Source organism: Atractosteus spatula, chromosome 25, assembly GCF_055471065.1.
Source record: "Atractosteus spatula isolate fAtrSpa1 chromosome 25, fAtrSpa1.hap1, whole genome shotgun sequence".
NCBI classification, from domain to species: Eukaryota; Metazoa; Chordata; class Actinopteri; order Semionotiformes; family Lepisosteidae; genus Atractosteus; species Atractosteus spatula.
In genome coordinates this window covers 54,374-81,130 of record NC_142730.1, presented here as the reverse complement: position 1 = coordinate 81,130, position 26,757 = coordinate 54,374, and the positions used below count along the sequence as shown (strand labels likewise).

General features: G+C 42.4%; 2 protein-coding genes across 4 annotated transcripts; one reads left to right on the top strand and one right to left on the bottom strand.

Annotated features, from left to right (window-relative positions):
* Positions 1-3,304: 3,304 nt before the first annotated feature.
* Positions 3,305-9,969, bottom strand: LOC148814885 (programmed cell death 1 ligand 1-like). The gene is made up of 5 exons (XM_088905465.1): positions 9,909-9,969; positions 8,403-8,749; positions 6,308-6,598; positions 5,886-5,994; positions 3,305-5,579 (listed from the first exon to the last, which is right to left on the bottom strand). The coding sequence occupies exons 1-2, from the start codon at positions 9,946-9,948 to the stop codon at positions 8,496-8,498; spliced, it is 294 nt and encodes a 97-aa protein (XP_088761591.1). The 5' UTR covers positions 9,949-9,969; the 3' UTR covers positions 3,305-5,579; positions 5,886-5,994; positions 6,308-6,598; positions 8,403-8,495.
* Positions 9,970-11,735: 1,766 nt separating this feature from the next.
* On the top strand, positions 11,736-26,013 carry rbm42 (RNA binding motif protein 42). 3 transcript variants are annotated; one of them, XM_088905467.1, is made up of 12 exons: positions 11,736-11,815; positions 12,532-12,624; positions 13,813-13,881; positions 14,150-14,315; positions 15,199-15,268; positions 15,531-15,599; positions 17,111-17,283; positions 18,123-18,278; positions 18,885-19,016; positions 20,987-21,104; positions 21,412-21,606; positions 25,273-26,013. In XM_088905467.1, the coding sequence occupies exons 3-12, from the start codon at positions 13,826-13,828 to the stop codon at positions 25,383-25,385; spliced, it is 1,248 nt and encodes a 415-aa protein (XP_088761593.1). In that variant the 5' UTR covers positions 11,736-11,815; positions 12,532-12,624; positions 13,813-13,825; the 3' UTR covers positions 25,386-26,013. The 3 variants fall into 3 exon arrangements, with proteins under 3 accessions (XP_088761593.1, XP_088761594.1, XP_088761595.1); XM_088905468.1 differs by having other exon boundaries at positions 12,532-12,628; XM_088905469.1 differs by lacking the exon at positions 12,532-12,624 and having other exon boundaries at positions 11,758-11,815.
* The last annotated feature ends 744 nt before the right edge of the window (positions 26,014-26,757 follow it).

Genomic DNA, 26,757 nt, shown 5'->3' with positions numbered 1-26,757 from the left:
ACTGGGCTGGTAGGCAAACTGTAGGGTGTCCAGTGATGAGCTGACCAGGGGTCTCAGGTGGGATAAGACCAGCCTCTCCAGTGTCTTCATGACGTGAGAAGTCAGTGCAACTGGTCTGTAGTCGTTGAGGACAGAGGGGCGCCCTTTCTTTGGTACCGGGACCAGGCATGATGTCTTCCAGAGCACCGGGACTCTCTCCAAGCGCAGGCTCAGGTTGAACAGTCGCTGGAGCACTCCGCTCAGCTGATCAGCACAGGCCCTCAGAACTCTGGGACAGATGTTATCTGGTCCTGTGGCCTTACCCTCGTGCAGCCTCTTCAGCTCCTTCTTCACCTGGTCAGCTGTGATGGTCAGCCTGGCCTGGGGGATAGTGCTCATTGTGCTTTCAGTGCTGCAGGTGTTAATGGCGGAGGTGTTGGAGAGTGGCAGCTATGGGGGATGGGTGGGTGAGTAGCTGTCAGGGGTTGTAGCTGTAGGCGGACATGTTTGTGGGGGGATGGAGGAGGTGTTGGGCAGTCGCAGCTGTGAAGGGTTAGGGAGCGTGTGGCTGTGGGGGGATGGGTGTTGAGCCACAGAGGACCCAGAATCAAACCTGTTAAAGAACTGGTTCAACTCGTTGGCCATCTCCAGGTTCCCCTCTGTTGCACCCCCAGCCTGTTTGAAGCCAGAGATCTCTCTCATGCAGCTCCATACATCCCTCACCCTATTCCTTTGCAGCTTGTCCTCTACCTTCCTCCTGTAGGCGTCCTTGCTCTCTCTTAACTTCTGCTTTAGCTCCCTCTGTACACGCTTGACCTCTTCCTTATCTCCCCTCCTAAAGGCTCTCTTCTTGTCATTCAGAAGAGCCTTTCAGGTCGCTGGTGATCCAGGGTTTGTTATTGGAAAAGCAGTGTACGTCTTTGGTGGGGATGGTGTTGTCTACACAGAAGTTAATGTAGTCAGTGACACAGTCCACCATGCTGTCTATGTCGTCCCCATGTGGTTCGCACAGCACATCCCAGTCGGTGGCCTCCAAAGCACCACGTAGATCCTCCATAGCCTCCTGAGACCATCTCCTCACAATCCTCATGGTCACAGGTTCGCGCTGGACAATAGGCTTGTATAGTGGTGTAAGCAAGACAAGGTTGTGATCTGATCTGCCAAGGGGGGGAAGGGCTGTGGAGCTATATGCATCCTTAGCATTGGCATATAATAAGTCCAGTGTTTTGTTTTCTCTGGTCGGGCACTTAACAAACTGGTGGAAAGTAGGCAGAGTGGTGGAAATAGATACGTGGTTAAAGTCCCCTGAAATAGCTATAATAGTATGAAATAGTATATGGTACCTGAAATAGTATATGGTTAGAGGTCTATTATACATCAAAGATAGGTTTTACAGGTGTAGAAACTAGTAAATCAAGCCAATGAATTGGTTTAGAAATTTATTCTGAAAATACACATTCACACCTGAAAATATGTATTTCAAATTATACATTGTATACAATCAATGAACAATCAACATATGGGCAATAATCATAAAAAACACAACTAGTCTTAAACTTCAGCTACAAATTCTGGTAAAATGGCAATATACAGTATAGTAATGACAAACACAAACTAATTACATTAACACACTAACTCAAAACCACATTTTGATTCAAATATAAATTTTAAAATGTACAACTTCTATATTTCCAAGAAAAAAAATATTACAATGGAAGTTAAGATGATTTTTGTCCACTATTTGCAAACCCTGTCTAATTGTCCTAACAGTTAGAACCAGAAACCTATTATTTTCAGTGTCCAGATCTCCTGGCCCCCTGCCTTGCATATGCATTCTTCAAGTAACACATTGCGTGCTCCTTTATTTCTTTTTCTGTTGATGTAGGGTGGGACTTCAGCACCGCAGCTAGGAGAAAATTATATAATATTACTTCCCAAATAAATGATGATTAATATCTTCTTTAGTATAATCTAAAAAATGAACAGTTTACTAAGCTCAATATAATCAGACTTCTGTGGTGTCGTCACCTTCAATATTTAATCGACCACCGACACCCTGATCAGACACATTCAATGGTCTGATTACCATCAGATCGGGTTGTTGTACCGGGTACTGTCCTTCGAAGAATCGTTCATTCTGTTATTAAATTACATTGTCCTTAAGAGAGTAGTGGTGTTGACTCCGGTGTCCTGACTAAATCTCTCCCCGGACCTCCTGAATAACAGCCGGGTATACCTTCCACCTGTACAGCAGATTATCGTAACAGTCTAACGATCTGATCAGTGCTCTACACTCAGCATTATTCTTTAGGTTTGTAACAGGTGAATTCTTCTAAAATTAATAAACGGACTGGTAACTATAAACCTCCTCAGAGCCAGGTTAGTCGTACTGTACTGGAGTCGTTCAGTTAATCGAATAATTAGACCAGCTGTGTAACCGGGAGCATGGACCGAGCAAAGAAACCCGCAATTCCATTTCACTTTGTTGTCATTCCCTATTTATCCACTGGGTGGAGCTGACAGAAGCTTTTATACAGTTGTACCTGGATGAGTTACTGCACTACAGCGGTTTCCAGGACTTCATAATCCCAGCCTGACTGAACTGCGCACAAAAAAAAAATAATAAAACAAACACGGTCATCAACTGAAAAGTGCGAAATTGACCACATGCATGAGACCGGCTGCGACTTGGTTGTGTGCATTATTATTGCTACTTGATGATCGATATCTATGGTCTTGTACCTCACTGCTCCTGCTCGCTCGACACAGTCACCACGACTGGACCCGTGGAGTTGCTGTCCTGGTCTTTTGGATCTCTGTGCTTCACAAGAAACAGCCTTTTCCTTTTCCGGTTTGCACAGTGTGCATCGTTGAACATTGATATCGTAGAATGGTAGACTAATTGTTTTCAAATTTGTATTACTCGCTTAAAAGTTTATTTTATAAAAAAAATTAAAATATTGATTCACTATGTCAAAAGACGTAAAGGGCGTGAAGCGCAAAAGAACTGCCAGTTCATTTAAAGTGGAATGGCTTGACTAAATGGTAGAAACTGCTACTCTGAAAAGTCATGATTTGATATATGTTCCGTTGCAAGAAATATTAACAAAAATAATTTCAGGTTTACATGTTATATACACTCCATGTAGTGCACACAAGTTTTTGTCACTCGGAAAAATGCACAACTTGAAAGTTTTGCACACATTAGAAATTAAAGGGAACATTGATCCCAGTGTGTTTATTTTAACTAAAAATCCTTTATCTCGGCCTATTTTCCTTTTGTGAAACGGTCAAGAGATGGATTTCACCAACACGAATTCAGAAGGAGCTGGAAAATGTTATCTTTATTTCGGAGCAGAAACAATAGGTCAAAATAATTGTTTCAATTAATATGTCCGACTCCGACTTGAATCTCCGCTGGAAACACATGAACCAGGACTGGGAAGACCCAAGATAAACTTGCTGTAGTGCTGTGTGGCTACTCAGATGACGGACAGTGTTGATAAAAGTGTAACTTGCTCTCAGATGAGTATGGTTTACCAAGGTGGTTCAAGTAGGGAGCTGCATTAGCATGTGTATACTGCAAAGGAACAAGTAAAGGGTTATTCCTTGATGAAAAGAGGAGCCTACTTCTGGTGAAGGCTCCACAGCTGAAATGTTGTTATTTCTTTTCTTCTCTTTTCAGCATGTAATTGCCACGCCCCACACTCTCCCTCGCAAACACTGTTCCATTCCCAAAACCACTGTTTCACAATCTCATTCCTAATTGAACCCATCACATTCCCACATGCACTAGATTTCACCAATTCTCACTCCCGAATCAATTATCCAACCACATCCCTTTCCTTTCAGTATTAAAGCTTCCCTCACCTTCCCATGCTCACTATTGAGAAGCCTCTAGTAGAATTCTCGTGCGTGTGCGTGTGCGTGTGCGTGTGCGTGTGCGTGTGCGTGTGCGTGTGCGTGTGCGTCTTTTGACTGATCTCCTGGTACCGAATCTTTGCTCCTGTCCTTTGTCCATGGCTTTTGGATTTCTCTCATTACTGTACTCTTTGCTTCCTTAATCAACTAAGCCCCTGGATTTTGTCTTTTGGATTGTCCCTGTGCTACTCTGTTCTGTGGGATTCATGGTTATGCATACGGATCCTCCTTTTTCCTTTTCTTTCCTTTCACAGCAGCACAAACACAAACTTGACATTCAGGCCTGTTTGTGTAGAGAACTGTAGCCCCAGCAGGATGACAGGTGCCAGAGATAGAATCACAGGAAACCTGCTTCTGCCCATTACAGGGCAATCTGTGGAACAGAGACACAGCAGGTCAATTAAGCTTCAGCCAGTCATGCCAGATTACTGACTGGCATGATTTCTGAACAAAACTCTTTAAAGTATTCAAGAATGGGAGAGGTTAGATGAGCCTCCTTGGACTTGGATCTAGCTTTTTGACAGAAACCAGGTTGTTGGATTGAACAGCAAGCATAGGTATCAGTTTCCCTACTCTCACCACACTCTGGGTAAGGAATTGTGTCCTGTTCTTGATTCTCTTTTTCTTGCAGGTTTAACAGCACATGGATTGAAGAGGAGAATTTTTACCAGACAAAGTTCAAGACTCTGGTGGGATTTTTTTTTATCACTATGTGACATTTATATTTTACTCAAAGATATTGGCTAAACCCGCTTGGCTGAGGGCCAACCTCCTGACCACAGGACAGGGAGGCCAGGACCCCCACACAGGGTAATCAAGGGGTAGCAGCAGAGGTGGAGGTGGGATGCAAAAGTCGAACGTGAGGGAGAGTATGAAATCACGTTGGTACTTGTAGCATTTGGTGGAGGAAGGATGACGGGACCGATTGCTAATTACTGACAGCTGAGTACGATTGAGCTTGGTTGTTGTCATCCCTCAACAACTTTCGTTATAAACTCCATTTTGTGATTCCCTGTTCATTCTGAAGGAAACTGGGTTGTTTTTGTTGAAGCCTTTAAGGATTCTGGATGTCAGGTTCTTGTAGTCTTCTCTTCAACACTACAGAGTTCAAGGAATGATAGTGAACTGTTAGATTCTCAGTGAGACTGAAACCTGCTTCACCTTAAGCAATTGCAATTGAGGCTGTGCTTTAGGCCACTACACTACAGTTTTGTGTATTGGTGCCATAATGATTCCCTCTGAATCTTACACTCTACAAACTATGACTTGGATATAAGGCTAAACAGCTCAAATCAGCTTTTAAGACTGATGAGGACAAGGATAAATGCTTGTGAAAGACATCATACAATCTCCTATAAAACTGCAATTACTAAATCTTTATCACTTCAAGACCACAAATGCTTGACCTTATATAACATGTTTGGTTCAGAACCTGCAAAAACACCCAAGAATTACCCAAGAAAAGCCTCTGGCTCATTTACAAAAAACCAGAGAGACCTAATTTTTCTGTTTTTTTTTTTTTGTCTCAGTGAAAATACAAACAACACATTTCATTTTAATCATGCATGATTTAGTAATGAGTACCAATAGGGGCTCTTCAGGAGTTTTTATAGACTATAAAATGTTAAGAGGCAGCAGGAAAAGGTAACATGACACCGATGCTTCAGATACGTAGTATCCTGCAGAAAGAAAGAAAACGGATACCAATTAACACACAAGGAAAAGATACTGAAAGTATTTTGTTAAAAGAACCCTCTCCGAGATATTGAAAACAAAACCAGAGGCTTGCAACAAGTCCAATAATAATAACAGTAGAGGCAAATATTTAGTAATAAAAAATTAATATAGTGCTGAAAATTACCATCACATGGGCTGAATGTGTTGAAAGGCCTCCTTTTGTTTGTAAACCTTCCTGTGTAAATGATGTGTCAAGAACCCGCTGGGTGTGTGCCCTGTCTTGAATGTTACTGTAGCTGCTAGTTCACCTGTTGTGGTATTAAATAGCACAAAGGCTGGGTGCAGGAGATGCTGCCTGGTCAGCCATGGCAAGGACTGCAGGGAAGCAATATCTAAGCCAACATCATCACTGCAGAGCTGTGGAACAAAAGGAAAGGGGCTTTTCACACAGGTGCTATACCAATATCTTCTGACTTTGCAAGAGAGGAATATGACCCCAATCTATCAGATCCACTTCAAGTGTTCTGTAGCTACTGAACACATGAGCTGGAAAGAGCCACTGCACTGTGAAATTGTTTACTTCTGCATTTTAACATTACAACCAACACAATTAATACTGTATTGTATAGAACACATTTAGAATATAAACTAAACCCTCCTTATAACACTGTAATACGATGATCAAGTCCTCCAGTGTACTATAAAAATTAGACAGGAAAGCATCTCTTACCATTATTGGTTACAGTTACAGTCCTTGTTATTGATTGGTTAAGCACTGGGTTGGCCAGTTGGAAGGTGTAACTCAGATTGGCCATTTGCTCCACTGTCAGATGGCTGTTCAGGGCCAGAAGACCTCCTCCGCAATTCCATTGGCTGGTTTGGCTGTGCTTTGTGATGTCACTTCCTGTGTGGTTCAGCCAATGCACCTTGGCTTCAGGGTACCCTTGGGAGCGGTACGTCAGGACAATGTAGTTCCAACTACTGGAGATGGCAATTGTAAGCAGAGGGTCCTCGTAGGCCACTGTTGGGGACAAAAACAGCTCTTGGCCAACAGCCTGGTGCAGTTCCTCTTCTATCCCAACGTACCCAGGTCAAAAAACAGTAACTGACTCAATGTGCCCCATGAATCCTGCCACTATAACAATATACCATTGGCTAAGATACACTACAGTCAAAACACATTGGAGTGTAAAACTGCAGAGTTCTGAGTTCAGTTTATTTGTCATATGCACAAGTGCAATGAAATGATATTATCAGCAGCCATATCATCCTGCAATTCAGAAGTGGCAGCCCATTGAAGCTCAGCAGGTGTGAGCCTGGTGAGTACCTGGATGGGAGACTCCTGGGAAAAACTGATTACTGCTGGAAGAGGCATTAGTGGGGTCAGCAGGGGGTGCTCACCCTGCGGTCTGTGTGGGTCCTAATACCCCGGTATAATGAAGGGGACACTACACTTTAAAAAAGGCGCCGTCCTTCCGATAAGATATAAAATTGAGATCCTGACTCTCTATAGTCATTAAAAATCCCCCAGGGCGTTTCTCAAAAAGAGTAGGAATGTTACCTCGGCATCCTGGCCACATTTCCCATTGGCATTTACCAATCATGGCCTCCTAACAATCCCCAACTGGCTTCATCACTCTTTTCTCCTCCCCACTGACAGCTGGTGTGTGGGGAGCATACTGGCACACTGAGGCTACTGTCACATAATCCCGGTGGGGCTGCACACTGGTGGTGGAGGGGAGTCCCCATTACCTGTGAAGTGCTTTGAGGGGAGTGTCCAGAAAAGTGCTATATAAATGTAAAGAATAATTACTACTAAAAGCTAATTTGCTAAAAGCTAAAAGGAAACACCAACTTAAACACAGAATAACAGCAGTAACAACAAAGTTAAATAACACTCAATTTAAAACTAAGCACCAGCATTGTGCAAAAAACATCAGTGTGTGTCAGTGGTAGAGGTAGAATTCAATAGTCTGACAGCTTGCAGGAAGAATCTGGAAGTCTTTGAATCTGGAAGTTCATGCCTTTATGCTCCTATAACATTTGCTAGGGGGAATGGGGAAGAAAAGTGTGAAACCAAAGCAGTTGTTATCCTTAGCAATACTCCCAGCCTTCCCATGACAACAAGTTGTAAAAATGTCCACAATAGAGGGAAGCTGTATTTCAATAACGGACTGGGTTGCTCTGATTACACTCTGTAATGTCTTCCGGTCAGACAGTGAACTGCTGTCCAACCACACTGTAATACCACACCTGAGCACAACTTCAGCGCACCCGTAAAATGTGGGAAGGACAGTTAAAGATAGACCAAATTTTTTCAACTGTCCGAGATAGTAAAAGCACTGTTGTGCCTTCTTTGTAGCTCCATTTACAAGCTAGAACCACATTAAATCATTAGTAATGAAGGTACCGAGGAACTTGAAACTGCTAACCATCTCTACAGCCTCCATTGATGCAAAGTGTGGTAACCATCCTTCTTTCTGAACTTCATAACCAACTTTTTGGATTTGCTGATGTTGAGGGAGAGATTATTGTCAGGGCACCAATCCACGAGACTCAAAACCTCATCCCTGCAGGCCGTCTCATTGTTGCAGGTGATTCGGCCACTGATGGTTGCATCCTCAGCATATGTAGAGGGCACAGCATATAAGTACAAGTACAGCATACCTGCACAATACCCTACACATTCTATTTTCTGCTTCACCCTGCGATCCATCTCTTCCCATCTGTGTTATGGGCAACACAAATTTCACACAAACATATTTCGCAATTTACTTAACAACGAAAACCAAATTACATCTCCCCCAAGCTGCAGTACCCCTCACCTGCCAGCAGGAGCAACAGGAATCCCTGGCTGCTGCCCTGCTCGTTGGCCACATGACAGGTGTAGTTGCCCTGGTCTCTCCCCTGCACGTCCTTCAGCCTGAGAGAAGCGTCCCCACTTTCAGCTGCTGTGGGAAGAGCTGCGTGCGCCCCCTGTAGGCAGGGCTCTGTTTCTGCAGCTGGTCCTTGCTGTAATAGTAGCTGTGTACAACCTCCTGCTCGCGCTGCCAGGTCAGCACCACGCGCTGGGGGTCGTAAGCAGCAGTGTAAGGGAAGGAGCAGCTGAGGGTGACGTCGGAACCTGGAGCCGCCACCAATGGGGAGCTGGGCACCTGTACTGCAGACACAACTGGAGAGGGGCCAGGAGGAGGTCAGACAGGCACAGCCACAGCACAACACAAACTATAACCAAAGCACACCTGCAGGAAAGCAAAGGTCTTTTAATAAACGTGTTCAGTGTGTGTGAACTGTCTGAATGGCAATAGACACAAATCTGAGTAATAAAAGGATTGAGCGATTTTATTAACTTTTTAAATTGTGGAAATCGAACATAAAATCCAGACTCCAAAAGCATAAAGAAATCGAATAAATACTGTATATATGCACATACACATACATGAAGCTACTACTGGCATTGCTGCCATCTACACCTACTATTAACTAGATTTTCAACAGTGGAATCGAATCCACAGCAGACTTGTTCTTGTTAAAGAAGAGTGAGTGTCCTCATGGTTATAATTGTGTTCACATTGGGTACAAGTTCTAACCCTTCATCCTGAATGAACCCAGTGGAAAGTCAGTCCTCAGCACTCAGTGTAATCTAAATTGCTTATACAATCACATGTTAATCGTTATCTAGTAAACAAGAGATAATATGCTACCTTAATTACAATTTCTTTATGGCATCAATTCACTTCAATTCACACTGTTGATCCTGCCAATGTTATTCTGCAAAGTCCAAAACTAACATTACACATGCCATGGATGTTGATGCTGCTGTATCAGCAAAGTTAACAGAAGATAATTTTGCATGATGTTCTAGGAGAGGCCCTCAGCTTTGGCCATACTTTCAATTGAGAACAAATTAGCAAATCAGGTGGATTATGAAAAGGCCATCCATCCGTTTGCTGCAGATAAAGTTCACTGCACCAGGCTCTGAGGTTTTACATTACTTTGAGTGTGAATTCTTTGATTCTTTAAAGGTGTTCTAGTATGCAGGTTAATGTCAGAGGTCAATGTTCAACATTACAAAAAATATATTCTGATGGGAAAAGAGACAAATGGGAGAAGAGTAAGACATAGGGAAATTAAAATTGCAAGTGAATGGGCATAAAACAAGAGAAGTAATCACATGTGATCTAAAGAGGCCAATTGCATTAGTAAAAGTAATCTCTGGTAAATTGTTTGGTAAGAGAAGAAAACCAAGAAATCAGGCAATTTCTCTAACTGACTGCTGGGCTATTAGTCGTTTCCCACGTGTTAACAGCCCAGATTTTAGAGAACTATACCTGCACAGAAGATCAGCCACTGCAGTATCAGCCATATCATGGCACCCTGATCCTCGCTTGCAGTAATCTGTAATAAAACATAATCAAAACACTGATCACCATGCTGTTAACATGGTGTGCAACCAAGAGCCAGAACTGCTCCTCCTTATTAACCCTGGTCAATCAGAACTGTAGGCAGGGGTTTTAAAAACTTTGGAAAGGCTAAAATTATAGAAAACACGTGGACATTTTTCTTTCAATTTTCCTGTTTCCTTAATTTCAAGAATATCACTGCATGGCTGATCACAAAACTCTTCTTTTTCATCATTAATACATTGTTGATCAAGACTGATGGAAGCACACGTTCACTGATCACACTAAGAACAACTTCTGTATCAATATCTGAAATCTATGAAAAAGGCAAGAGTTATCTGCAACATATTTTAAAAAGGTTTGAGTTGGCGGTGAATACAAAAGAGAAAGTTAATAGAAATTGAGAAAAACAAGGATAAATATGTCTGCTATTCTATTAGAAAAACGTTTTTTTAACATATTTTTATTTAAACATCAGAAATACAAAAAAGGAGACAGAATATTAAAATAGATACAGAAATAGACACTTCACAGCCAGAGGAATTCACAATTGTAAAAGCTAAATATTATACTTTTTACATATTTCCATTGTATGTCTTGCCTTTTGATTCTTTCAATTTCTAATAGAATTTAAATAAAAAAGGAATTCAACTTTAAAAGCATGAATAGAGGGAGCAGTATTAGACCATTTACTTTTGTGGATGAAGTAATTAGCCAAATAAATTAAGAGATTAATAATAAAAACATATCCTTTATACAAATCAAATCTAACAAAATATAAAATAATATCAAAATCTTTCAATTTAACATTTACCTTTAAATGTTTAACAATAACATTTTGCAAATCTATCCAAACGTTTTGTATTTATGCAGTAAACAAATGTAACAAAGATTCATTCTCATTATTACAAAATACACGTCATCTTGTTTGTTTAAATCTAGAAAGTGTCAGTTTAACAGGATAAAATCAATGAACGATCTTAAATGAAATTTCTTTGACTTTATTTGTAAGACAGCATCTAACAGCAATTGTCCAAACTAATTTTCAATTTATATTCCTAAACATAGTATTCCAAAAGGAGATACAAGAAGGTATAAAATATGAACTGCACAAGTACCTAATATAATTATTACTGCATTTTATTATCTTTTATATCTACTGCATCCACAAATTCTATTAGAAAAACTTACAACGTGCGTCTACTAAAGCAGCCAACCAGAAAAGAAAGCAAGCAGCGTGTAGACAGCAATGAGTAGAAATAAGAATGATCCGGAAGTGTATGTACTGTAAAAAGCAAATTTACAGTAAAAGTCCTACTGCGACCTACCGCAGTGGCGTATGCGGGGTATAGCATATTGCTTTTATAAATGCTTTTAAGGTAGAATTCCTTTTTAAAATTTAAATTATTTAAATTATTATAAATTTAAATAATCAAAAGGCAAGACATACTATGGAAATATGTAAAAAGATTAATTTTCAGCCTTTAAAATTGTGAATTCCTCTGGCTGTGAAGTGTGTCTATTTCTGTGTCTGTTTTAATGTTTTAATGTTATCTCCTATTTTGTATTTTTTATGTTTAAAATAAAAACTTAAAAAATGATTCCCTCCAGCCCCGAAGCGGACTTCAGAGAAGGGCGCATTGGGGGCGCTCCTGAGACCCCCTGTGACACAAAGTCAGAAAGGGGACACCTGATCCCCTGCAGACCTCAGCGAGACAGCTTGTGTCTTGGGACACAGTTTGGGCGCAGCGATGACGTATCGGATAAGAAGTGACGTCAATTGTTCGCGCCATAGACGAACTGTGCTGGAAAGCTGAAAACAATCGGCAAGAAAAGTATGTGAATTAATGTTTTGCGGGGAAACGAAACTGCCGAAAATGATTTTGAATATTGTTTGGAGAGCGGATTAGAGTCGTCTTTAAGGTGACGGTTTTGGGAGTCTAGCATATTTCGCAGAAAACACTTTTAGGATTGTAGGGAAACGCTAATTCGAGTTGATTCGGCCCGGTCGGAGTGGGAGTGGGAAATTGGTGACTGTACTTCTATCAAATACAGCAGATAATTGTGTTTATATGGAAAGGTTTTAAATTAATAACATCAGAATTATCATGCATATTACTTTTGTGGTAATACTGTGTTTTACAGTTTGATTGGGGATTAATCCTAGTTTTGTTGAAAATATTTCCCAATATGAAGCGAAGTTTTCCATAATCTGTAAGACCTGATTTCCTTTCTTTTTGTGTCGACGGTTCTAAGCAGAAAGCCTTGTCTTCACGTGTGAATGCATTGGGGTTACACCAACCATTGAGATTAAGTAGTGTAACCGCATGCCTTTGCCCGTGTACACGGCTGTTGTACATTCCCTCGGTATTAAGCGAACTCGGGAGATATATTGTTTCCAATTTCATCTTTAGCTGTGTCTCATCATGCCTAGTCTGAGGCAGTGGAATCGGATTCACCGTCTGGGGGATTTTCTGTTTTTTTTTACTATTTTTTTTTTACCTTACCTATTGTAAAAAATAAATGTATTTTGCTCTTTTTGTCCTTTCAGAGCTCCTGAAATGTGTTGATTTAAAACGCATGTTGGGAGGCACAGGAGTCCTGGGCTGGAGTTTCCTTTTTTATATTTCATTAGATCAGTGAAGTGAGTGAGTAAGCATTTGTGTGTGTGTGGGGGGGTGTTGTTTGATTGTTACAAATTGTCTTGCCTTTTGCATGAGTCTGCCATTGAGGTGCAAACCATCTGGTTTTGGGGAGACCGGGTGTTTGCCCTCATTGCTGCCTCCTTGTGCATCTGAGATTGGCACCACCAGCTTGTCAAGAACCTCTCTAAAATGAGCAGCTTCCTGGCACTAATCTGCTTGAGGGGCGTGGAAGCTGAAATGGACTCTTCTCTGTGAGAAATATGTGTTGGTGTCCCCCGACCACAGTGCTGTTACTGAGGTCTCCTTCCACCCTGAAGCCCTGGACATTCCAACACAGTGTTTGATTCACGTGAGGTGTCTTGTCCATTAGCTCAGGGGTCCCACTTCCGGTCCCGCAGGCCCACACACCTGCTGGTTTTTATTCCAGCCCAGCTTCATTACTTGATTGAGGCCTTCATTGAACTGATGTGTTGTTTGTTTTGAACATTTGCAAGTTTTATTTTTCTACTCAAAAGTTTTACTTTACTTTTGAAATGCAATACTGAAAAAAAAACCTCTTTAATAGCTGAAAACTATCTGAGAGTTCAAATGAATCCTCCTGTTAAGTCAGTAAGGGTTCAGTTGTGTAGCTGAGTGCTGGGCTGGTACAAAAGCCAGGAGCAGAATCTGGAACCCCAGCACCTCCATCAGCCGCTGTCCCTGTTTCACAGGTCCGTGCGAACAGACATGTTGCAGAGTAGCTCCGTTCTCGAAACCTGTGGTGGGGATGTAAGAAATCACAGTGCAGAAGGGTGTAGTTTTGAAATAAGTTTATTGCAAATGGCCCTGGGAGGAAGTCAGTCTCTGCAAAATCATACTCTGATGCCCACAGCCATAAATTCCCTTTAAAAATTTAAATAATAATTTCAAGCTGCAATCAACACTTCTGTTTCATCATAGAAAGGATAAAATGTTGTGTTAGGAAAAAGGATTGGTATATGTCAACACCAGCACAGAATGCATTCTAGCTTCAGAATATAAGGCTTCACAAATTGTTACTCATTCTTCAAGGACCTCAGTCAGCTAATTAAAGATCAAGGAGGTGCAGCAGGAGAATTACATTGTAAACATGAAGAACAATGTTTGTTCTGACTGAACCCTGCACTCTGTTTGAACCCATTGCAGATTTGGTTTGTCTCTGTTTTCAGGACTCGATGAAAAATGGCGGTCAAGACTGGAGAGGACCGTCTGAAGGAGATGGAGGCTGAGATGGCGCTGTGGGTATACTCTTCCTCTTCCTCCACGACAAAGGCTGTTTTTGAGTTTTACCCACTTAGGCCCCTGGTGACTCAATTCTATTAGTGATTTGGTTGAGTACAGATGCTCTAAGACATGATGTCCATCTGGGCAGCTATGCTTAAAATAAAGTAACAAGGATAAGACATCCAGCACCTCCACTTTCCTGATATACTAGAACCCGCTGTAGATCTGTGCCTCATCCAGGACTCAGTTCTATAGTGAGGCCCTTTATACTTTTTTCTCCAGGTTTGAGCAGGAGGTGTTGGGTGCCCCTGTGTCAGTGCCAGCTGTGGCTCCTGTGGTGGAGGCCATCCCCGTCGCCTTGGCTGTGCCAGCTGTGCCTGCCATACCCGCTGTGCCGCCACCTGTTCCAGTTGTGCGGCCCATCATCGCCACCAACACTTACCAGCAGGTGGGTCGCCTTACTGCACGTCGTGACGTGTGCAGTCTACCATACAGTCTGGTCCAGGCTGATAATTCTGCACTGTCACCTAGTGCTGTAAAGTCTGTTTTAGTTGTTACTGTTGTTGCAAAAGAGTGGTTACAAAAATGGAGAATAAGCAGGAGCTGACCGAGTGGCTTATTCAATAAGTAAAATAATTAATCATAACCCCCAACTTGTAAAGATTTTTCCAAGACTATACCCAAGTGGTTGGTATAGGTAGAGGCATGTGAATTCTTTATGCTCTGGCACAGCTTTGGTGAAAAGAGTAATAATTCAGGCATGCTTGGTTAGACAAATATGTATTAACATTGACAGTACACTACACACAACATAAACATACAACACTATGTTTTCTCTTTGTGCAATTCTAAACACAAGGCATTTCAGAGACCTGCATCTAGACTATCCAGAAAACCCCAGACTGTTACCAAGTATTTGACCCTTAAATAATCCCTACAGAGGCCAAAGAAGAAATAAGCTGCCTTCTAAACTAAATGCAATACAACTTGAACAGAGGTTCAAATACTCGGCTCCAATTGGGTCTTTTCAGATGACCCAAGCTTCAAGTTCCTTCTCTTCCTGTCTCCTCTCTCTCTTGTGGTCTGTCCTTTTTCTTTATCTTTTATTCCTCTGTCTTGATCTGATATTGTATGGTTTCTATATGGACTGTTGATTAACAGTTAATCATTTACGTAAAACTTAAGGTGAACCAAGGTAAACTTGATTTCTTTGATCACAGAATCTGGACATTCCCTTCGTTTTGAAGCTGGAAATGTTGACACTGCCAGGTGTTACACACTATTCCTGACTCCTCGACCCTTTCCCTGTTAACCCTCTCCCTCTCTCCCAGGTCCAGCAGAGCCTGGAGGCACGGGCTGCCGCCATCGTGGGTCCCCCACCTCCAGCATTCGTGGGGCCAGGTAAGAGCCGAGAGAGACAGGGGGCATGCAGGTGTGACCTGCTGATAGGTTAGTGTCTGGGGACAAATGATAACAGAAGCAAAGCAGGACTGCCGAGATCCCAAATATGAGCCTTTTATTGTGAGTATATATTTAAAGAGGAGAAAATTGTCAGGACCATTCAATGTGGTGTACAGCAAGTCACTGGTAACATGCTGATGGTTGTGTTAAAGGACTGTTTTTAAAAATGTATCGATCCTGCCTCCTGATCTTGTCCCTGCAGCTGTACCCCCTACCAGGCCCCCCTCTGTGATGAGACCTGCCTTCGTCCCCCACATCCTGCAGAGAACAGGTACTTGGAAACCCTGCCTGCAGGACGACGCCCCTGAGACACACACTTATCCACAAGAACTGACACACGCCGCTTACCCAAGCCAGACTGTATTCCACTGTGTGGACTTTACCATTGTGCTTCAAGAAAAGAAAGATATTGAAGAAACACAGCGTATTTGTGCAGCATATTTTCCTTACTAATGGATATAAAAAACAACAACAACTGGAAAGTATTCTTGGCAGTGAATTAACTCTGAATACTTTGGTCTGCCATCTTTGGTTATATTTGCATGAATGACATATCTGTAACTGTGTCAGGTCCTATGGATCATCCTGCTTTCGATTCTTTGAGCTTAGAGAACATTCTGCATGTTTTGGGGCTCCAGGACAGCCCGACTGATAAAGGCGCCGACCTGACACAATCGCAGAGCCCGGCCTCGGCCTTCAGGGCGTCATGTGGGTAGTTTCTGGGTTCATGCGTCTGGGGGGCTTTCAGGGCACCCCGTGAAACTGTGGCATATCAGTGGACGTGTGGGGATACAAGAAGGCCATTTCCAGAAAAAAAAATGCAAAAACTGTTTTTTTTTCTCTTTTGTCATTATCTTTGCCCAAACATTTACAAGCAGCTTCTATAGTTCAGAAAATTTCTCTCTGTTACAATTTCTTCTTGGTTTAGAGAAGCCTTTTGAGCATACATTTAGGATTAACATTGAGGTTCAACGTACAGGTTGCCATAGGCACTAGAATGGTATTTCTGACTTCACCTTCCAGCTGCTCTAAGAGGTACCTGCCTGTCACAGATTGAACTCAGGTGGGTAAGAGCAGCCTGTCAGCCCTTCTTCATTCTCCCCATCAAGGTGCGGGTGTCTTCACAGGGAGGCGTGTCTTGCAACAATTGCTTGTTTCTAATTAGGTGTTTTTAAAACATCGGTAATCATATTTAAACAGATTGTTAGGCGATTCCCCCACAGTCGTGGCAAGAAAAACCATAGGTGTTCAGTTATACTGCTGATCAGCTCCCCCAAAATCCAGGTACTATGAGGGTAATTAACTGGCTAAAGTAAATAAGTTTATCAGGTCACAGCTGTAAAAATTAAACACTGTTTTAAACATCTCTGTCTTAAATTTTGGAAGCCCCTAACTCAGCGTCTTTGAAGTTAACGTGAGCCACAGCTTGTGTTTTTAATTTCAGTATTGTGCAAGCTGTTGGGCCATACTGGTAATTTGGTGCTTGAGTCATTGATGGGTGGAACAGAGCACAATAATATCTTGTATTGATTTTTCTGAAAGGCGATTTACTGCTCTGCAGGTATGTTACATTATTGACATCAAAAGCAAAACCAGCAAAAACTGGTCAAGCAAAAGATTGGTAAGACATCTGCTTTGCTTGATACCTTTTCTTTACAACTTTGTCATCTAACCTGTAACCTCCACCTAACCAAATCCAAACGGGTGCCGTCGATGACAAGTGCACCTGCTACCTATCTTTACCTTAAATTCCTAACTTGGATTTCCCTGCATCTCTTCCAGGAGCTCAAAGGATGCCCATGATGAGGGGCCCCCATCCCCAGGCCATGATGGCTCCTCCGCTGCCCCGCCCCCCTCCTCCGCCACCCATGATGATGGGACCCCCGATGCCAGGCCCCCACCAGCACCCCATGAGCCACTTGGGTGCAATGGGACCTATGGGCACGATGCCTCCGGTGGGTCTTGTGGCTGTTTTTTTAAAAACGCAATAAGTAAGTGCACCAGCACTGCTGTCACATCAGGCTTTGCATGCTGTCGAAAACGCTGCTCAGATCATTTTAAAATTGCATCTTCTGCAGCTGTGTGTTGTATAATATTGTACTATATATGCACACGTGTAACTATATTGCTGCCTCTTGCTTTAAGAACCACTTTCTGTGATGAAAATCTAAAACGAGGTAAGAGCTGGTGATATTTGGCAGACGGTCAGCTCCACAGCCTGCAGATATGAGTGTCAGTAGAGAGAGTGTGCTCAGGTTCTAAAGGGAAGATCAGAATTGAACGTCATTCATTATTGTGTATTCGTTACAGCTTTTAGTGTTGTTACCTAAGATATTTACTCAGTATCCTGACCAAACATCTGTGCCCAAAATTCTTAAAGTGTGATGAATATGTTGAGCTCTAAAACACCCTGATAACTAACTTACTCTTTCTCTCCCTTTTCTCCTTTCCTTCTCTCATACTTCCTTCCTGCTGAGTTTTCTCTATCACAAACTCTCATCCCTTCATTCCTTTTCCACTTCTCCTCACTGCTCTCTTATTTCTCCCCCTCCCATCTCTTTTAAACCTTTTAAAATTGTTTTCAACTTCAACCTTTATCCTTCCATTTCTACCTTTCTCTCTGTGTCGACTCTCACTCATGTCTTCCTATGGGTCTATTCATCTCCGTTTTCTTTCGGTGGAATATTTCTTCTTACTCCTTTCTCTAACTCTTCCCCTTCCCTCTTGCTCTCTGTCTCTCCCTCACCCACCTCTTTTCCTTCCTCTTCCTGATGTTTTCTCTCTCTGCTCTCAGGTTGGTGCGATGGCGCCGATGGTCCCAGTGTCCAGGCAGGTGGTCCAGGCCCCCCCCAAGCTGACGCCCACCGTGATCCAGGCCGCGCCCACTGTCTACACTTTACCCCCAGCCCCCAAGAGGGTGGACAGCCATGCACAGAAGCAGGCGCGCATGGTACCCACATCTCTTTCACTCACTTCTGTACCTGCACATGTGTATTCACCAGCAAAAGTGGATAATGCTTTTATGTATCCATACATATTCTAACTGCTTTATTCAGTACAGGGTCACAGGGGAGCTGCAGCCTATCCTAGAAAACAAGGGCACAAGTTAGAGTACGCCCTGGACAGGACACCAGTCCATCACAAGACACACACAGAGACTCACACACACTCACGCTAGGACCAGTTTTCCCAAAAGCCAGTTAACCCACCAGCATGTCTTTGGGCTGTGGAACCAAACCGGAGCACCTGGAGGAACCAAGGGAACATGGGGAGAACATGCAAACTCCACACCGACAGCAGGTCTGCAAGGTAGCACATCTGACCACTGTGCCACTTTGCCTCTCTCTTTTATGAATCATTGTGAATAATGCATCTTTTAGAAAACTGGGAATCTTAAAAACATCACATCAGTTGGGTGTGGGACGTTGGTCTCATTTCCTATTTGCCGTGCTCCTGTTTCCGATGTGGCACAGCCACTGGGACAATGCTGGAGGGGTTGTTGTAATAGGGTGTCCCCCTGATTCTGCATGCCGATGTGTTCCATCTTTCCCCACAGGACGAGCTCACAGCCTCGATTGCAGAGCAGCACGCAGCGACGGTGGGAGCCACACTGGAAGAGAAGGAGGCCACCGTGGAAGAAGCCGTTATCGGTCCCAGCATGCCGGAGCCTGAGCCCGCACACACCGAGGTATGAGCTGAGAGGGTGAGGGGGGCGGAGAGTGGTTGTAAGGCTGGAGTGTTTGAGGGCAAGAGAGACAACATTGAATGTAGACGGACACTACAGTAATAATTGTAAAGAACAAAATCATTAAGGCATTGTCAATGACCATTATTTGGTGTTGGTATTGTTTAAATTTAAAGGGAGGGGCACTGTACTGAAGAAATGTCAAGGAAACTCTTTAAACAAAACAAACAAATTGGAGTAGTCTGGTAGGTACTGTGTTAATATTGCTGTGCTTGTTGTTGATTGCTGCTTCTGAGATCCCATGGCAAATTTAAACTCTGCTGGGTTCTAAATATGATATAATGGAGGGAGTGATAATTTAAGGGGCAGGAGTAGAAGCTAAAATGCGAAGAAAAGATAACTTATTGTACCATTATTATAAGAGGAATTTAGACAGCTGGCAAGCAATTTGTCACAGGGAGGGCTGGAGGGGTTCCCAAGTGAGTTCTTTTAATATATAATGAAGGCTCAGCCGCAATAGCACTTAGGTGCAAAAGTGGTGGTTTATTTGGACAGTGCTTCCCCACAAACCAACAAACAATTATATATAGTGCAAAAATAACAAGTAGAACAAAAATACACAAAAATGCACAAACCCGTCCTCCGAGAGATTTAAGCCAGGAGTCCCACTAAACTCAAGTCCTATCAGCCAACTCTTCCCTGGCCTAACGAAGGAGCCCCCTCGGACCCTACCATTCTCACATTAAAGTTAAACTTATCATCTCATTAAATTGATCATTTCCCCCACATAACAATCCATTCATAATCTTTTAACAATAGACTATACAGAATATACAAATCAAAGAATCACGAACAAAACATTTTACTCATTTTAACTGTATCTATACAAAATGGTACTTCCTATACCGGAAGATATGCGCATGCATCACTCAGCGTTGACACTACAAAGCCAATCGAGGGCTGGGCGATATGGCCAAAAACATTATCAGGATAAAAATTTTTATATCAGTCGATATCGATAATTATCACGATGAATGTCAAATCATTATTTCTTTCAAGTTTAAAGGGAGATTTTTTCTCCTGAGTGAAAGTTGAAGAAACCAGACAGTTAATTGGTAAATTAAACAACTCTTTATTTTAAGAACATAACAAACACTTGCCAAACAGCAGAAACATTAAACAAATCTGAGGTAGAGAGTATTTAAGTCTTTTTTTATGTCAAAATATGCATGAGTAAAATTTACAAAATAAATGTCTTAATAGAAATATTAAATACTGCAGTGTGATAAAACGCACATAGAAGATGGCTCAGACAGACTGGAATGTTTAAAGATCTCTGTTTTATGTCTGATCGTAAAAAGCTAAAATATCTCCAAATTACCGAAGTTGAATTACCTTTTCTGTCGACGATGTCATCGTCCTTCAAGCTGGTCGTTGGCAGCACTGCATTTGCTTCAGTGTCGCTCATTTCTCCACTCTAACTACAATCCTGTCAGCCACCACCGTGTGGATAAACAACACCACATTAGCTGCCCAGTCTGCAACACACACTAGTGCAGTATTTTGTGCGCATGCGCAAAGCATAAACATATATCGAACATTTATTGAACTTTTGTTAAAATTATATCGCGGAAAATTATATTGCGATAATTATCGTTATCGAATTATCGCCCAGCACTACTTGAGAGTGTGTGTTTGATTCTCTACAAATAACCAGAACTGATTCCGAAGTAAACGTGGTTATGTTTTTGCGTGTATGAAATGAGAATCCGCTAGCCGAGCTAGCTAACAGGAAAATGAATGTGTGTAATCTAAGTAGGATAACGTGTGTTGTGTACTGTACTGTCCGTTGACGGTGACAGAGATCCCTTTGTCACACCATTATTATATTGTTAGCTGGTAATCCAGTAGGGACATCGGTGGTACTGCCACTACTGCTGCCAATACAGATGTGCTGTCATTGACTCCTCCAGCCAGTAGATGGCAGCACAGAAGACAAAAAGAAGGGGAAGCAAGAAAAGGTGAAGCGCTGTATCCGTACTGCTGCCGGGACGTCCTGGGAAGACCAGAGCCTGTTGGAGTGGGACCCAGGTATATCCTGACACTCACTCCAACACAAGCGACAGCTTCCACTGATATATACAGATACAGCAGGCCCGCGATGGACTTACTGACACACCAGTTAAAGCAATCCCCAAAAAATAGTGCACCAACAGAGAAAACATAGCATAAGTTTAGGGAGTCTGGATCACAAATCCTGCTGATTATACTTTCCCTCCTTGCAAGGTGTTTCCCTTGTGTAGCCGAACATAATTGGACACCAACTAAAAAAAAATACAGCGGAAAACATTCAGAACTAGAACTTACCTGTTCTTCCTAATCCACTAATTTCTCTCAGATGACTTCCGGATATTTTGTGGGGACCTGGGGAACGAAGTGAACGACGACATCCTGGGCCGAGCCTTCAGCCGCTACCCCTCCTTCCTCAAGGCCAAGGTCGTGCGGGACAAGCGCACGGGCAAGACCAAGGGCTACGGTTTCGTCAGCTTCAAAGACCCCAACGACTACGTCCGTGCCATGCGGGAGATGAACGGTGAGACCCTGTTGTCAGATGGTGCTCTATAGCAGTGTCTCTGTTGTTGCTTGTTGCTGCTGATCTTTACATGCTTAGCCAGTGCCTCGCATGAAAAACTAAGACCGGTTGCAAGCGAGAGGAGGCCATTTGGCCCATATGACCTGTTGGGTAGTTATTCATCTACGATCTCATCCAGTCGTTCTTTTTGAACGAAACCAGGATATCAGCCTCAACAATGAGGCTGGGCAGCTTGTTCCACACTCTCGCCAGCCTATGGGTAAATAAGTGCCTCCTGTTCTTTATAATAATAATAATAATAATAATAATAAACTTTATTATATATAGCGCCTTTAAAGGTGGCTTCTCAAAGCGCTTTACGGGAAGACAACAACAATAAATAAGAAGAATACACAAGATAAAACACAATTACAATATATAGAGGAGACCGTGGATGGTGGTACTAAGAAAAGCAGAGGGGTGAAGAATGGAACCAGTTAAGTAAAGGCTTTTCTGAAGAAGAGGGTTTTGAGTCTGGATTTGAATGAGTTTAGAGAAGGTGACTCTCTGATATCCTTGGGGAGAGAGTTCCAGAGCTTGGGGGCATAACAGGAGAAGGTCCTGTCACCCATACAATGTAGACGGGCTTGGGGGACAGTAAGGAGAGCAGAATTAGAAGAGCGAAGGTTGTGAGGTGGGGAGTAGGGCGATAATAGTTCAGACAGGTATTGAGGTGCCAAGCCATGCAGAGCCTTATAGGTGAGCATGAGGATTTTAAAGTCTACACGGAATTGGACCGGAAGCCAGTGCAAGGACTCCAGGACAGGAATAATGTGAACACTTGCACTAGACCTGGTCAGGATTCTGGCTGCTGAATTTTGGACATACTGTAGTTTGTTCAGAGTAGATTTAGATACCCCAGCGAGTAGAGCATTACAGTAGTCAATTCGAGAGAACACAAATGTGTTGATCAGCCACAGTTAATGATAGCGTAGGGCATAGTCTAGCGATATTTCTAAGGTAAAAAAAAGATGTTTTGACAGTATGCTGCACATGTGGGTTGAATGTTAAGCCAGAATGGAATATAACCCCAAGGTTTTTCAATTTTGATTGAAGCTCAAGTACAGAACCATCTACAGGTAGGGTTACAGGACTGGCTTTACGAAGTTGATGGGGGGTGCCAATAAGCATGACTTCAGTCTTGTCGCAGTTAAGATGAAGGAAGTTTTGAGTCATCCAAATTTTTATGTCAGAGATGCAATTAGATAGAATAGAGACAGCCACATCAGTGTCAGGTTTGGTATGGATGTATATTTGAGTATCGTCAGCATAAAAATGAAAGCTGAGGCCATGTGATCTTAAAAGCTGACCAAGAGGGAACATGTAAATGCTGAAGAGCAAGGGGCCAAGTATTGAGCCCTGAGGGACACCAGACTTAACAAGACCAATTTTGGACCTGTACCCATTGAGAGAGACAAAGTGACAGTGATCAGTGAGGTAAGATTTGAACCATTTGAGAGCAGTGTCAGAAACTCCAAACACAGTCTCAAGACGAGAAAGTAAGATGTTATGGTCAACAGTGTCAAAAGCAGCACTGAGATCAAGAAGGATGAGTATAGAAAGAGAACCAGAATCAGAAACTATTAGAAGATCGTTAGTGACTTTGATCAGGGCAGTTTCTGTGCTGTGAAGTTGACGGAAGCCAGATTGGAGGGGTTCGAAAAGGTTGTTTGTCATGAGGTGGTTATGTAACTGAAGTGTGACAGCATGTTCTAGAATTTCAGCAAGAAAGGGTAAGTTGGAGATGGGGCTAAAATTGTTAAGATAGTCGAGAGCCATGTTAGGCTTTTGTGGCAGGGGGGTAATGGCAGCAGTTTTGAGGACTATAATATAGTTTTGAGGATGTATAATATTGAGGACAATGGGACAGAGAGAAGAGAAACAGGACTGAAATAAAGTGGTGGGAATGGGATCTAAAACAGATGTGGTGAGTTTCATGCGTGTAACTAGTTTATTGAGGGATGCTTAGTCAAGAAGAGAGAAGCTGGAGAGAAGGGAACCAGAGATGTTGGATGAGGAGGGAGGAGGTATGGAAATGATATGTGTAGTGGAAAGAATGTGATGCCGGATGTTGCCAATCTTAGAACTAAAAAAAATCTAAGTATGTGTTGCAAAGTTGTGATGAGGCAGGTAATGTGGTGGGGCAGTTTCTTATCCAGGTGTGAGAGGGCAGTATGAAGGGCAGTAGTGATAGCATCCTGTGTTGATCTATTCTGATGATATGCAAATTGCAATGAGTCCAGGGTGTCAGGCAGTGAGGAGATGATGTGTGCTTTGACCAACTGCTAGAATTACTTCATAATAACTGATGTTAGTGCAACAGGGTGGTAGTCATTCAAGCAACTAACTCTAAGTTTCTTAGAAACAGGAACAATGATGGTTTTCTTAAAGCTGGAGGGAACTGTGGACTGAGCAAGGGAAAGATTAAATATGTCCGTGAAGACATCTGCCAACTGGTCTGCACATGCCTTCAGAACACGGCCAGGGATAGCATCAGGGCCAGAAACCTTGTGTGAATTAGTCTTTTTAAAAACTTTACACACATCCGCTCTAGATACAATGAGTGGATGTTCGCCCTGGGTTACTGAGATCCACTTGGCTGGTTCTGTGTTATTGACCTCAAACCGAGCATAGAATGAATTTAGCTCATCAGGAAGAAAGGCAGACTGTTATGTAATATAGCTGGGTTGTGCTTTATAGTCTGTAATGGTGCATATCCCATTCCACGTGATCCGGGTGTTGCAGCAGTGATAATATAACTAATTTAACTCTATAGTTGTATTTAACTATTTTAATAGCTGTGAGCTTAGCGGGTATTTCGCCATTTTCCCATGGTTTTTGATTTGGGTATGTGCGAACAATAATCCTGGGGTCCGCGTCTAGAAAGGGCAACATTTTATCGTCAGATGTTCAAGATGCGGAGAGCATAACTTTGAAATAATCTCCAGGTCTGTGCACCAGGAATTGTTTACCATGAACCACACCGCTCCACCCTTGCTCTTACCTGAATCCATTGTTCTGTCCTGATGGTGAATAGAAAATCCTCCTGTTAGGTTGATGGAGTGCGGAATAGATTTGTCAAGCCATGTTTCAGTAAACGCCAGCACATTGCAGTTCTTAATGTCCCATTGGAAAGCAAGCCTTGCTCTCTGTTCACCCAGCTTATTGTCCAGTGACTGAACATTAGCAAAACGTATACTTGGGAGTGGGGGACGATTGCTACGCCGCCTCTTTCCAGGTACAGGTAAAACGCCACAGTCCAAGTGGTCAACAGTTATTATTGGTCTAATTTTAACTGTGCCAATAGTCTATCTTATGTCATAAGTGTTTTGTCGATCATATCTAATCACCGAACAAACAACGTGTGCAGTTAGCATTGCAAAAAACAACATAAAGTAAAAAAATAAACAAAGACAAACGGGATCTCGCATGACCGCACCCTTCCCCATCGGTGCCAAAGTATCAATAAGACGGCCTAACAGGAGTGTGATTCTCCTGAATCAAGGCATGCGTGGTCCTGTTCTTTGTGTCCCTGCTGTGTGATTGTGGCTCGCTTTGCTGCTAAGCTCACTCTCACTGTCCACTTTTCTCATTTCTCTCCCTGTCACTCTGATCTTTCTAACCTAGGGAAATACGTGGGAAGCCGGCCCATCAAGCTGCGCAAGAGCATGTGGAAGGATCGCAACCTGGAGATCGTGAGGAAGAAACAGAAGGAGAAGAAGAAGCTGGGGCTGCGATAGAGCAAGATCGGCGTGTGTGTGTGCGTGAGAGAACAAGTGTCTCTTTAAGGGCTGCATTTCTTGGCTTTCTCTCTAAGGAAAGCAGATACAGTGTTGCTGGTTTGTAGCCTGTATTTATTTTAGAAAGGGAGCTAGAACTAGGAACGCCACAATCCAGCTAGTTTTTGTTTGGTCATCCCTCAAATCCTTGGAACAATTATTTGAAATTTGGTGTTTTTTGGTACCTCCTCAACCAGTGTGTGTCTTATCCTGGTCTTGAAGGGCTGGTGTGTCTCTTTAACACTGCAGCATGTGAAGAGCAGGGAAAATCTGTGATGTTAGTCCAGATAAATCCATAAGCAGCTGATTTAGCTTATTAAGAGCTGATTTGAGATGAAAACTCACAGACGCGCCAGCTCTTTGGGACCAGGAATGGACAACCCTGCCCTATACTCAAGTTGATGAATTTAATCAAATTTGAATAAAACAGGATGTGTTTGGAGAGGAAGCAGGGCGTTGTGCTCTCGATCAAGATCGTTGGTAATTCCCTTGATATTTTTTTATGTATCCTTCATTCCATGTGTACGTTTCAGAATGCAGGAATAACTTGTGAGAGCTCTTTAGTAATAATAAAGTCATTTTTTTTCCAGTGGTGTTGGTACTCCTTTCATAGTTTGTTTCATCTGTTCATGAAGCTGTCAAGCTGGGAAAGTTTTAAATTTAAACATTTTCTCTCCCTGGGCATCCTGAAACCTAGGCCAGATTAAAATTGAATAACTAGCAGGTGGTTCATACACCTGAAACTAGACAATGGTTCCACCATTTCTGAGCAACAGTTTAAAAGTGAATGCAAGTCAAATTCACAAGGCAGTTCTGTTTGTCCTTTAGTCCAGCAAAATAGCTGTGTTGTTCTGCTTTGGAACAATCAGCACATTGTCATGCAGCATGCCAATGATCCTAAACACAGGAGTAAATCTACAACAGAATGGCTTAGACAAGTGGTGATTTCATATAGAGGTAATTTCATATTTTGGAATAGCCAACTCAGAGTCCTGACCTTAAGCCAATTGAAATGCTGCAGCATGACCTGAAGCAAACTGTTCATGCAAGATCAGTGAATCAAAAATGTCAATGAACCAAAACATTTCTGTAAAGAGGAATGGGCCAAAATACCCCTAAACTTCTGTACAGACTAATCAGCAATTATAGCAAAGGTTTGGTTGAGGTCTCTGCTTCTGAAGGAGGTTCCACAAGTTACTAAATCTAAAGGCTCACATACTTTTTCCAGCATAGACAGATAATGGATTCTATGTAGACTAGGAAATTGTGTAATTTGAGTAGAGTAGAGGAGTTTATTACCATGCGAACATAGCAATTCTTATTCGTGTACATC

Coding starts and splice junctions, on each gene's coding strand:
- LOC148814885 (XM_088905465.1), bottom strand. CDS start 9,948: ATGATATGGCTGATACTGCAGTGGCTGATCTTCTGTGCAG. Junction 8,750..9,908: donor GTGGCTGATCTTCTGTGCAG/GTATAGTTCTCT, acceptor GCCCCTCTCCAG/TTGTGTCTGCAGTACAGGTG.
- rbm42 (XM_088905467.1), top strand. CDS start 13,826: ATGGCGGTCAAGACTGGAGAGGACCGTCTGAAGGAGATGGAGGCTGAG. Junction 17,284..18,122: donor CTATGGGCACGATGCCTCCG/GTGGGTCTTGTG, acceptor CTCTGCTCTCAG/GTTGGTGCGATGGCGCCGAT. Junction 21,105..21,411: donor CCTGTTGGAGTGGGACCCAG/GTATATCCTGAC, acceptor AATTTCTCTCAG/ATGACTTCCGGATATTTTGT.